This window comes from Clupea harengus, chromosome 18 (assembly GCF_900700415.2).
Source record: "Clupea harengus chromosome 18, Ch_v2.0.2, whole genome shotgun sequence".
NCBI lineage: Eukaryota > Metazoa > Chordata > Actinopteri > Clupeiformes > Clupeidae > Clupea > Clupea harengus.
Window position 1 is genome coordinate 25,591,391 of NC_045169.1, and position 13,624 is coordinate 25,605,014.

The window sequence follows — 13,624 nt, forward strand, 5'->3', positions numbered from 1 at the left end:
TACTGCTGGTATGAAAATGGTTGAGGAAAGGTGTCTCTATTCATCCAAACTAATTAAAGTGAATGTTGCCAAAGTTGCCTTTAAATGAAAAGAAAAAAAAAGCCGATGGCGATGCAAATCCAGCCAAAGTGGGTCATTTGGTAAACAAAACTTGACTGCACAAGGATTATGTGTCTGCACGATACAATAACCATTTGGTTTGCATATTCTCAATTCCCGTGCAATTCCCATGCAAGGGCACTATTTTTCCTGGTAGGTAATAGGGACACGAAGGCAGAACAAGTCAACCCACATTGTGTCGCCTTTGGAAATTGGACTGTGATGTGGCAGCGCCGGTCGCCTGTATTGACTTGAGTTGGTGCATGCTCAGTAGGAACCGACCTAGTTCTGCTGAAGAACTGAGAATGCAGTCACAGTGAATGTGGGGTCTGCACGCTACAGCTGGACTTGGTGATCTCCGACGGAGACAATGTTTCGATAGAGGAAAATAACGGGTTTTTAACTAGTTATATCTTAGTCCTCGAGTAATGGTTGGGCATCCCTCGATCTAATGACAACGACGGGGTAAGTCATTTCGCTAAATTGACACAGAATCCGTTATGGCTGGTGGGTAGCAAACAGGATCTCCGCTGCTTTTTGTCAGTTCCGCTGCTTTTCCCCATGGCCGGTTTCGACTGTACTGGTTTTAATAGGATTATCCACAAAAATGTACTGTTGGCATTCCCCAGAATCATGTCGTAAAAACTGCATTGCGAAAGGACACACATTTTCCAATGTATATACTGTCGTTAAAATGACTCGGTTACTCAGCCATTGTCTGTTAACAGGCTAGCGGTTGCGCCATATTCGCTAGCATTGCTGTCTTGTTTCACTCAAATGCAGCTGAAAAGGAATTCAGATCTGTTTGATGTGACGTTAGCTAGCAAGCAAACAGTAAAAATATTTAGCTCATAAGCGGCATCGAATATGATCGTGACCAACATTAGCATTGTACAAGTTTTTTTTTGTAATGCTTCATCCGTTAGGTAATTTTAGCAGTTTGACAAACGCTTTTGTAACCTTACAATTGTCCGGAAAAGGTTGTTCAAGTTAACGTCTACCGTTATTTAGCAAGACCGCTATCGCTAGGTTAGCTATCCTAGATAGCTGCTTAAACAGGTTCGTTTTTTTATGGGTATTTGTCAGTTTTCACGCTGCTTGCAGAGTTAAATGTTAAATGTTAAATGTTAAATGTTCTGGTGTTGCATTTGGTACGGAAGACCCAACGTAGGCAATGAAACTAGCTGCCATTTCATAGTCTCGCATTTAGCGACGAACAATTTAGAGGAAGTGCTGTACTCCAAATACAATTAATCAAATCGCTGATGATGAGACGTTACGGTTATTATTACGCTTTGAGACATAACTGTCAAGACGGAGTTGTGTGAGATGACCTGTGTCAGGTGAATCAAGCCACTCTAGATTCACTTGTTATAAACGGGTTAAAAGCGCCTGTGCAACCCTGGTGTGTGTCTCAGATCTGTGCCTGTTTTCTTCCCCACTGCAGAATGCACGAAGAGACGGAGGTGAATGCAAACAGTTCGTTGCGTTCTGTGGCCGCCACTTGCAGATAGCCTGTCTACAGACGATGGAAGCTCGTGTCGAGTGACATTATTCGTGGATTGTTAGCAACCGACGGTCATCAAACATGAATGGGCTAAACGGATACGCGATCCTCGTCCTGATATCCTTTGTCAGTATTCTTACCACAGGGGCCTTTGAATCGCCGCAGTCTCCGGCGGACGCCGGGAACAGTACGGTAAACAGGAACAGTACGGTAAACGGGACGACAACTCTAGATGATGGCCTAGTTCCCATGGTGCTAACGACAATAAACCAGATCATCGCTCGAGAGGGCAACTGCGTCCTCATAGATTGCAACGTCACCGGCGAGCCTTTCCCTGATGTTGAGTGGTTCAACTCTCATGGCCAACTACTACTTGACAATGAAAGTAAGTGACACTTGATGGTAGACCTTCATTCAAGGGTGCAGCTGTCCAATTTTGCTCCGTGTACCTTATTTTCCATGCAAACAGCCAACAGAAAGTTGCATCAATTGGATCATTTAAGAAACGTTGAGACATTTGTCAATTGCTTAGTTGTGTCTTTCCTAAACGTTCTCCTAATTTATGCACTTTATTATAAATAATTACATTCGATTAGATTCACCTTTTAATGTCACTGTGCAGATTGCAGGTTCAAAGCCAATGCAATGCAATTAGCATCTAACCAGAAGTAAAAAACAATAGTATTATTTACAGAGAAGTGCAGGTATAGGTAAGTAAGTGATAAGTGATGTGTGATGCCATATCTTACATAATGTGCCGTGTTATTGACAGTGGAGAGCAACATATTCACAGATTAATATATATATATATATATATATATATTTATATAAATATGTATATTATAAATATGTATATTATAAATATGTTATACATAGAGGTGAAATGGACAGAGGGGAGGGAGGGTATGTACAGTTGGTTCTATGTACAATATAAATAGTGTTCCTTCCTGAGTCTGCTGGTATGGCAGTGGAGGCCTGGAGGACTGCAGGACTGGAGGAGTGTAATAAGTCTAAAGTATAATGTGGTACTGGCCCTTAGCTACTGGCAATGATATAGCTTTCCCCCCTACACCAGTCTATACATAGTAGTGCATTCTCTGACAGCTGTTTTGAAGTTTGAATGAGCACCAGGGATTACCCAGATAATTTCTAATCATTCTCAAAAGCGGAAACGTCTATGTAATCCTGCAAAATCCAAAAGCCTTCAAAACGTGACACACGTGACCAATCTCAGCACGTGTGGATTATACAGATTTTACCTATTAATACAGACGATATTTGTATTTAGGGGTGAATTTTAATTTGCCACGGAAAAAAGGCATTTTGGCCATAAACAGTTGTTTTTTTTGGATAATAATCTGAATAGCATTTGTTTTATGGTTTGCTGGGTTAAGGATATTCTCTCGGAGGATTTAACTGTTTGAGGAAAATGAGGATGTGGGAGGGAGGACTGTCAGTATTCAGACAAGCCTGTCTAAGCTTGCATTAACCCATGCAACCACATGCGCTGAAACCTCTCTCCATCAGCATAACACACACATTCCCAGTGTGTCTTAATCCCTTGGGGCCTATCTTGGTGCCTGGAAGCCCCTGTTGCCCAGTGCAAAAAATTTGAAGTGTAAGCTCAAAGCTTTATGTCTGCTTACGTGTCATCCCCGGGTCCTCCAACCAGGTTCAACCTGTATCGATGTCGAGTTCCTAATGGGTGCTCTTTCCTCCAACCAGTTTCAACCTGTATTGATGTCGAGGTTTTTTTTATACAACAGTATATTATTACTTGAGTCAGGAGTACTTCCTGGTAGGAGTGCGAACAACACTGCTGATGTTCAGCTAAATAAAGAGTCAGAACGTCACGGCAAGTATCCCTTCGCTGTGGTCGTAATTTGTATGTATGACAGAAAAGTAGCCCTGTGCCTTATTTATTTGTTTAATTTAATTTAATTTAATTTAATTTAATTAAATTGTATTTACATAGTGCCAAAACAATCAAATAGTCTCAGGGCGCTTGACAGAGCCCAGGCTTTTTAAGCAGGCTCATAATTCTATTTGTGTCTATTTGATCACGCTGGTGGTCATGTCGCTGAGTTTGTATTCCAGCTCACTGCCAAATAACCCCATTTGAAGGACAGCTGTGTGACCTTTGGTTCTGAAATGAAGCTCATGAAACCAGTATGACTAGGCCTCCTTTCAGGGAACATACCAGAATACGCAACACATAGGTTATGTTTAAGATCACCAGAATACTCAACACGTAGGTTATGTTTAAGATCACCAGAATACGCAAAACGTAGGTTATGTTTAAGATCACCAGAATACTCAACACGTAGGTTATGTTTAAGATCACCAGAATACGCAACACGTATGTTATGTTTAAGATCACCAGAATACGCAACACGTATGTTATGTTTAAGATCACCAGAATACTCAACACGTATGTTATGTTTAAGATCACGTGCCCGTTTCTCAGAATGACATGATGGCCCACACAGAGGGGGTTAGGCACCTCAGTAGTGGTGACGGCCCAGCCATGTTTTATCCCTGCTTGACGCTGAAGTAGCCAGTTTCATGTAATGGGTCTGCCTCGTGACTCCAGGGTTGTGATAATTACTGGAACGAATTCCGGCGAGGAACGTGACGCTGACCCTGAACATCCTGAACCTGGAAATCCCACTCATGTAAACAAGCCTGCCCCAGATAAAGGAACAGGATTGTTAATGCCTGCTGATGGATCAGGCTGGTTGAGGGGGAATTTTTAGGCTATATTTATTTATTCATTCAGCTGACACTTTTATCCAGAGTGGCTGACGCTAAGGAGTTTTTGGGTAAAAAGCAGTGAGCTAACTAGCTTCCAACCAACCGGCTAGCCTCACACAAGCAACACCCACGACAGCACAGCTAGCACTGATACAAAATGGCTTACCTGCTAACGGATGGATTTGGGCAAAATATTTGGCGACAGTGTGCGGTGTTTAACGAAACTACAAATGTCAGATGCCATCAAAATGAATTGAGAATGTTATGAAAAACTAACTCCGTACAAAAATGTTGGTTTGAGGCATTTATTTGTATTCCCTTAGCAGTGTTGAGTGAGAAGAGAGTAGAGTAGGGAAGCAGGATAGAGTGTTCCTGTGGAACTAAAAGGTTCCTGATTGGAGTCTCGCTCGTGTCCTTGAGTAACACACTGAACGCCCCCAGACCGCTGTTGATGAGCTGGTCGGCAGGCCTTGTATGGCTGTCTTCACCAGCTGTGTGTGGGTGCGCGTGAGTATGAGGCGTTCCTTGCTAAGTGCTTTTCAAGGTTGAAGAGAGAGCACCATATTGTTCCATTTCAATGGGAGCCTTTCAGTGGACACCCTTAGGATGGGCTTTCTATGCTCCGGGGGTCTTCCCTGGTGTTTGGGTTGACGAACAGTTGCCTGTGCTACAAGTAGGAAGGATGCTATGGCCTTTATCTTTTTGCTGCTCGTTTCCCCTCTCTCTCTCACACACACACACACACACACAGGTACATATACATACGTACGTACATACATTCACATATACGTACATGGGCACACACACACACACACACACACAAACACACACAGTGGCATCTCATAGCTCTGTATGTGTATACATTCTAAAGTCCCCCTCCATTAAGTCCTCCACCCCATCATCTTGAGTGGCTTTTAAACGTAAGCCAACTGCCCAGACCTTAGTCTCTGTCACGTGAAGGCTGCTGTCACCTGTGCACCCCGTCCAGACCTTAGTCTCTGTTACGTGAAGGCTGCTGTCGCCTGTGCACCCCGCCCTACCCATCAGGCCCAGCCCAGCAGCCAGAGTGCGCTGCTTAATGAAATGCCTTTCTGCTGAAGCGGTTGTGTGGCCAGAACCCCACTGCAGTGTGAAACATGGCTCCTCATTAGGGCTGAACGATTTGGGAAAATAATCTAATTGCGATTTTTTACCAAAATATTGCGATTGCGATTTAATATGCGATTTTTTTTATTTTTTTTTTTATCCTCTTTTTTTCCCCAACAAAACGTAATGAATGATTTAAATATGACCAACACAATATTAGATACATTTAGTTCTTTCCCACATTTGACATTTTTATTTAACTGCTCATTACAGAAACAAGAACAACAAATCGGTGGCTTTGCCACTGTGCTTTTAAGTAATTTAAAAAAAGTAATTTTAAGTATAAACACTAGGTATGCACTTTTTAAACACTGTGTGCAAAATGTACTATCTTAAAAAAAAAAGACCACGTTTTTTAATCGCGAACGTTGTGGTTAGAAAATCGCGTTCTATCATATCGCGATTAAATCGCAAATGCAATTAATCGTTCAGCCCTACTCCTCATCATCAGAGCCAGTAAGGTAATGCATTGCAGTGACTGCTCAAGACCCTTACAGGAGGAGAGTGATGGATTGTGCATTGCACCTAAACTCCCGGAGGATGGGGGGGGGGGGACTATTGGCAGCGCTACGCCAGCTCCGGCAGAGGCTGCATGCCAGGGCACAGGGCGCAGTTTAGTGCGTCTGGAAAATACAGAGACTTACTCGGATTCGCAAAATGATTACCGTGTCATTGCTTTTTCTACATGAGAAATGGGATGTGCTCAAAGACACGAGTCAAGTATTACACCCGGCGGTGCAGGCCGGCTACTCGGAGTGGTATGAAATTTAAAACTTCTGAACCGTTTTCTTTTTTTTAAGACACAGTACACAGTAAATCATGGATGACTGAATGGATGACTGAAACCGTGGTTACGGAATCAGCAGATACAGGGGTTCAACAATACTCGGTTGGTTTGTCAGTTGGCTGGTTGAGTCCATCGATGGATCGGTGAATGTGTCGACTGGGTGGTGAATGGTGAATCTATTTGTTGTTTTGGTAAGCAAGTTGATTCTTATGATTGCTGATCGATGAATAAAACAGCTGACTGATGCTCATTTTGTGTCCCCTAACCCGCAGGTAGTAAGTGGCGTATCCTAGACGACGGCGTCCTCAACATCACCAGCATCACCTTCGCCGACCGCGGGCGCTACACGTGCGTGGCGACCAACCCGCTGGGCTCGGCCTCTGCCTCGGTGACGGTGCGCGTGGTGTTCACCAACGGCGACCTGGGCCTGTACTACGTGGCCGTGTGCCTGGCCACCTTCACCATCATCATGGTGCTGAACGTCACGCGCCTCTGCATGATGAGCTCCCACCTCAAGAAGACGGAGCAGGCCATCAACGAGTTCTTCCGCACCGAGGGCGCCGAGAAGCTGCAGAAGGCCTTCGAGGTGGCCAAGCGCATCCCCATCATCACCTCGGCCAAGACGCTGGAGCTGGCCAAGGTCACGCAGTTCAAGACCATGGAGTTCGCGCGCTACATCGAGGAGCTGGCGCGCAGCATCCCGCTGCCCCCCCTCATCCTCAACTGCCGCACGCTGGTGGAGGAGCTGCTGGAGGTGGTGGGGGTCGACGAGATGAGGCACACCTTCATCCGGCAGGGCCCCGACGGGCACCACGCCGCCATCACCGGAGGGGTGCCGGGGCCCGGCTTGTTGGCGTTGGGGGCCCCCGGGGACGGGGACGTGTTCATGATCCTGAGGGAGCGGGAGCGGAGCGGGTCGCCCACCGCCGACTCGGACGACGCCTCCTTGCACGAGCAGCCGCAGCACATCGCCATCCAGGTGTCGGTGCACCCTCAGCTGGCCTGCGCCGCCCCGTCGCTCGACCCGCCGCCCGCCCCCCTGGCCACGCCCGCCGCGGAGGTGGAGTCAGAGCAGGAAGAGGAGGAGCCTGGGGTGGGGTCAGGGGCGGAGTCAGGGCCAGAGGCGCCTGTTGCCGCAGAGCCTGTTGCCGAAGCGCCTGTTGCCGAAGCGCCTGTTGCCGAAGCGACACAGGCCAGCCAGCAGGTCATCTACGAAAGCCATGTGTGACGACGCCTGACCACCACTAGGGGTGGGGTGGGGTAGGGTGGGCTGGTGTCTTCGCTGCTATGCATTTCAAGAAACATGGGTCAAAAACTAACTTTTGAAACTTCTGCTGTTTCATTTTTCCCATTTTATTTAATACTTTCAGACCGAGGATTTGTAACGTCAAAAGTCTCTTTATACGATAAATTCAGCTAGAGAGTTCCAGAATTTCTGCAATTCTTTTCCTCCTTTTTGTTCAGGAATATTCATGTTGAATGTGTGGGAGAGAAGCAAGGGGGAGGAAGGGAGAAGCCTCACGCCTCAGTCTGGATGGGTTTTACACTGCTGAATGTCGATGTCCACTGGTTGCTAGGACACCACAGGTCATAGGTCACCTTTTTTCCCCGCCTGTTGTTATTGTTTATTCAGTTTCCTTCTTCTGTCGTCCCTCAGCGAGTCACATCAGTTGCAGTACAATCTCATGGCTAAATCCATTGGAAGCACATTAGAGACAAATCAATACATCAAGAACTTCAAAAGCCTAACCAAATGAGGCGCTTGTAAACGGTGAGGGGTTGACCTTAAATGCAGAACTACAAAAGCCTAAACAAATGAGGCGTTTGTAAACAGTGAGGGGTTGACCTTAAATGCATGTAAATACGCATGATGTCGCTCAGCTTTCATAGACCTTCAAAGGACAGACCAGAAATTATGCTTCACTCGTTTTTTCCATAGTGTGCGGTCTTGAATTAGATTAGGATCTTATCTAACAGAAAATAGGTGTTCTTCCTCAACACTGGTTTGACACTGTTACTAGGTGGAATAAAATAAAACTAAGGACACTTTAACCTCCCGGAGCTCTTCAATGTCGTCAATAGCCCACTTTTTCAGTATTATTATTATTATTATTATTATTATTATTATTATTTCACTTTCAGTTGTTTTATTAAACCCACAGTAAGACCTTAACCTCCCCCCCCCTAGTTTAACGTCAGTGAGTATATGATTGTGCTGTTTTTTGTTTTCTTTGATTTCATTCCTGTTTTGTCTTCCGACTGCTGCATGCTGTATCTGGGAAGAAAGTTTGAGGGGAGTGGGGGAGGGGTTGGTTGACGAGAGATCTTTCACTAAGACGTTTCTTGTGATTTGTATTTCAAATTTCTGGGGAGAAATCTCGGGGCGTGAAAAGGGGTCGAAGATTTTGCTGTTACTCTCTTCAAATGCCTTTTCTTTTCCTTCTCCCTTCTTTTTGTAGTGGAATTAAAAGACAGAAACCATCTGCTGTGTGAAAGTCGCTGGGTCTTGTGTTTCTTACCAGAGTTAAAATGGCCGTCTATGATCACCCCAGGACTGCCGAGAGGAGAACAACTATCTGGCAGTGTGCTGCTTCTCCATTGGTCGGTCTCTGTTTGAATACTGTCTGTCTGACTGTCTGTGTGTGTGACCGTGAGTGTCTGTCTGTTTGAGTACTGTCTGTCTGTGTGACCACGCAGTGTCTGTCTGTTTGAGTTCTGTCTGTCTGTCTGTCTGTCTGTCTATTTGACTACTGTCTGTCTGTGTGACCACGCAGTGTCTGTCTGTTTGAGTACTGTCTGTCTGTGTGACCGTGAGTGTCTGTCTATTTGAGTACTGTCTGTCTCTGTCTGTCTGTCTGTCTGTGACCGTGCCGTGTCTGTCTGTTTGAGTACTGTCTGTCTGTTTGAGTACTGTCTGTCTGTTTGTGTACTGTCTGTCTGTTTGAGTACTGTCTGTCTGTCTGTCTGTCTGTGTGACCGTGCAGTATCTGTCTGTCTGAGTGACTATCACCAGCTGACAGCTGAGACCAACAGGCTGTCACTCAGAACATTTAACGCATGAAGGGGGGGAAAAGAACATTCACTGGGATGAATATTTACTTCTGCAGTACATGTTCATGGAGTGCTAATCCGTATCCTTTAGGTTTAATAGAGAATGTTGGTGAAATATTTGAGTTTTGAGAGTGGTGGAGCGTGTAATTCACAGTAGTCCCATGCTCTCTCCACCCCATCATAACACAACAACATTATGGAATTCCACTGACAGCATATTTCTCAGCATCATTTAAAATAGACATGCTTTAGAGAAGCAACCAAAATGATTCACATCGTTTAGTTATTTTAGCATATAATGCATTGTTGTCTTGAAATTGACAGCAGGTGTGTGTGTGTGCAACACACTCTCAGATTGGCTCACTGTGACGCAGGCTTGCGGTTCCGTCAGAGAACTGAAAGTAGCACCAGCTGGCTGCCGCTAAAGAACACGGCCAAGAGATTCGCTCGACTCTGCCAGGACCACTCAGAGGGAGACAGAGGGTGGTTCTCATTTCCTTAAAACGTGAAAGAAACGAGGAAGTAATGCGACGAGGTTGGAGGAATCAAGGACAGGCATACGTGAGATGTGCTTTCTCACTCACGCAGCGCTTTTAAGAGAAGTAGATCACCTCTTGATCGACTGAATGGACCTGTCACAGCAGCCAGCATATGAGAAACTAAGGAATTTTAAGATCAATCAAAACTTTAAATCTATTGTATTTAATTGTCATTCGGAAAGGAAACAAATAACCATTAGGATTGCTGAAATTTGGACCTTTGATGCAGATCTACATTTTATTTCATGATTTTCTTTGTCTTATGCTAAATGCACAACATCCCAATTGTCAAGGTCTACATTCGAATTCATGAACTAGCTAAATGGGTAATTAAATTGGCTTCCAACCTAAATAGATTACAGTAGAATATTAGTTATTATAGTGAAAGACATGATTGAACACCATGAAGTATTATTCATATAAACTGACCTTTTAAAAAACGGCATGTTAAGAAGGAAAAGCTTAAATTGAATTAGGCCTCCTTTATTAGGAGTCTGTGGAAACTGCTGACAATGTTGACCTAAATAGAAGGCCAAACATACTGAAGCTGTTGAAATCCGCTAGAACTCTATTGACAAATCCTGTCAACAAAGTGTGGTCATTTGCTGTTCTTATGGCACGGTATGACTGTATTGTTTGTCAAACACGATCCTGTTGGCAACATATTCTTCTTCTTAGTAGTAGTATTATATGCATATTGATTTGACTTACTTATTATCGTTCATAAACTACTTCTTATATTAAACAGTGGGTTGACAGAAGAAAAGAAAGCATAGGAGGAAAGGGGAGGGGAATTTTCACCTTGGGCAATACCTCACGCATTCCTACATTTTTGCCTACAGGCTCCAAAGGGCATCCATCACCTTGTAACCATAGACAGACCCATCTCTAAAAAGACTAACACAATATGATTCTCTCGTGTTTCTCACTCATCGGTCTTCTGTCCTCGTATCGTTTCTCCTCTGGCAGCAATTGACGTCACACTTCGAACGATTTCCGGGCCACGCGCTGGAGGAACGAGGACAGTAACGGCATGGGATATATAATAAACATAAAACGTGTGTATGTTTATGGATGTACCAAATAATGTATATACTCTATACACAGTCGCTGGGATCTACCTTGAGACGGAGAGGAATGAAGAACTGAGAGATAGTAAGAGGTGTTTCTGTTTCTTAATAAAACATTTCTCCTGCTCAGAGCACAGGAAGATGGCGGACTGTTTTTTCCGTCTGAGAAACTTAAGTGATATTATAACGTCACGATGTAAAACCTTTCATTTGTTTTGTGTGCGTGTGGTTTAGGATTAGGATTTAGGATTTTAATAGGATCCTGGGGTCCACATAAAACATGACAACAGAAAAGACCATTACAGACAAAAAAAAACGAATTATATTAAAATCAGAAAAGTATAACTAACAATATTCTTTCTCGCCAACATATTCTTATTCATATACACTTATATATGAATAAGAATATGTATCGGTTTGAGTTAAGTTGTTAAACTTTACCATAGCCCATGATGTCAGTACACGTAACTTTCATACATCAAAACCCAAACAAGAATAGTCTACATCTATTTGTTATTTGAAAAATGTTTTGGGAAAACCTGGACTTTATTAATGGTAGTCATCAGAGCGATATTTGAGGAATTGTGTTGTTGGCAGTAACATACAGTAGCATAGCCCCTGGTGAATATTTCTGTTACTGTGAATAGTTAAATGTGTAGAAGATGAAACATTTTAATTAGTGTATTTTTTTATTTATTTGTTTTGTAAATTTTTTGAGCTAATACAAAACATTGGGTACCCCAAGAGATCCGAGTTCTCAGATAACTTTTACAAAGGTCTCGGACATTAATTAGGATGTTAGGGCTATGGCTTGTTCACAATCATCGTTTGGAAAGGCCATGCAGGTGATGCTGTATAAATACTCCTCAAACCAACAGTCAGCAGCCATGGGCTCCTCTAAGCAGCAGACTAAAGCTCTGGAATGTTAAATATCCAACAAAGCAGGAGAAGACTATAAGAAGCTAGCAAAGTTTTCAGGTAGCAGTTTTCTCAGTTTGTAATGTAATTAAGAAATGTCAGTTAACAGGAACATTAGAGGTCAAGTTGAGGGCTGGAAGAACAAGAAAAATTACCAAAAAAGCTGAAGGTTTTGCCATGTTCTTCACAGTCCCTCGCCCCAAACATCACCAGAAATCTGTGGATAGACCTCAGAAGAGCAGTGCCTGTGGGGCGACCCAAGAATCTCACAGAGCTAGAAGCCTTTTGCATGTAAGAACGGGCAAAAATCCCCCAACAAGAATTTTAAGACTTTTGGCTGGCTGCAAAAAGCATTTCCCCAAAGGGGGTGTTGCTATGGTGACCATGCAGGCTACCCAAACTTATGCTTTGGACCTTTTGTTCTTGAAAATTAAATGAAAAATTTATATTAAAGAAATGTATAATCTTAAACGTTATGCCTTTTTGAAATCAGGTCATTTTTTATTTGCTTTGCTTTTCACAGAAACAGACATTTTGACCAGGGGGTCCCACCGTACTCTCATACTAACCAACTATATACACAGAACAGCTACAGTGTGAGACACCACTTGTTCCCCATAGGACATTTGTGCAGACCATTGTCTGATTTGAGATGAGTAGCTCTGAGTCAGACCTTAGTCATGTAAAATCCCCAAGCCATCTTCTGTGGTCTGCAGTTTATAAATATACCCACAACAACATATATGAGTTATCTCTATCACCTGGTCCTAGATCATGGGCCATAGCAAACTTTTTGGACAAAAGCGAGGACTTTTGCTGATGAAGCAGGTTTTGGGATGGAGTTAAGTAAACACATATGCCTTTAGCCCTGTAAATTCCCAAAGCTATTTTCTGTGATCTACAGTTTGTACAAATACCAAGAGTCAGCTATTACCTACCTCATAGACCAAGAGAATGCTGATCATAAAAAGGATTTTACTGATGAATTTAAGAAACAAAACAAAACAAAACAAGGAAGTGCGGCCCTGATCCCAAGCTAAAAGTGTGTGAGTAAAGAACTATGAGGAACCACATTAATCTGAGTAAAGAACTATGAGGAACCACATTAATCTCTGGACCCGCTTCAGATGTTACGTTCCTTGAGAAACATCGCGGTTGCACTGGCCCTTGGGAGGGGCTCCCAGGAGAACCCTACCGTCATTTGAGCTGAACCGCAGTACATCCATGCAGCAGCAAGACCATTCTGAACCGCAGTAGACCCATGCAGCAGGAAGACCATACTGCTGCCTCCTCTGGGGGAGGAGCCTCCCACTGAAGGGGGGAGGGGGGAGGCAGACTCCAGATCCATGGCCAGGGCCTTCAGGCCAGGGATAGGAGTGGCACAACTTCAGGCCAGGGATAGACAATTTATCTCTAGAAAATCTGTGTGTTTTTTACAAGTGTTTGTAACCCCCCCCCCTTTCTTTCCTACTGTGAGGCGCATTGTGTTACTTCCTTGTATGAAATGCGCCGTACAAATAAAGTTTGATTTGATTTGATTTGAGAGGAGTGGCACAACTTCAGGCCAGGGATAGGAGTGGCACAACTTCTCAAAGGCTCTGCAGTGCTGAGAGAACGCCACATGCGAGTGCTGGATGTGAAGTCAGTGGGGGAAACCCTAAATGGAGATATGATTCAGACGTTTAGAGAGTTAATGGATGTAAAGGAGATATGATTCAGACGTTTAGAGAGTTAATGGATGTAAATGGAGATA

The 13,624-nt window shown here is 43.8% G+C and overlaps 1 protein-coding gene across 1 annotated transcript; it reads left to right on the forward strand.

The window, feature by feature from the left end:
* The first annotated feature begins 300 nt into the window (after nt 1-300).
* On the forward strand, nt 301-8,788 carry mfap3l (microfibril associated protein 3 like). The gene is made up of 3 exons (XM_012830636.2): nt 301-564; nt 1,547-1,991; nt 6,566-8,788. The coding sequence occupies exons 2-3, from the start codon at nt 1,688-1,690 to the stop codon at nt 7,519-7,521; spliced, it is 1,260 nt and encodes a 419-aa protein (XP_012686090.1). The 5' UTR covers nt 301-564; nt 1,547-1,687; the 3' UTR covers nt 7,522-8,788.
* The last annotated feature ends 4,836 nt before the right edge of the window (nt 8,789-13,624 follow it).

Excerpts from the sequence above, each read along its gene's own strand:
- mfap3l (XM_012830636.2), top strand. The coding sequence starts at position 1,688 with ATGAATGGGCTAAACGGATACGCGATCCTCGTCCTGATATCCTTTGTC. Across the intron at positions 1,992-6,565 it reads ACTACTACTTGACAATGAAA|GTAGTAAGTGGCGTATCCTA; the intron begins GTAAGTGACACT and ends CCTAACCCGCAG.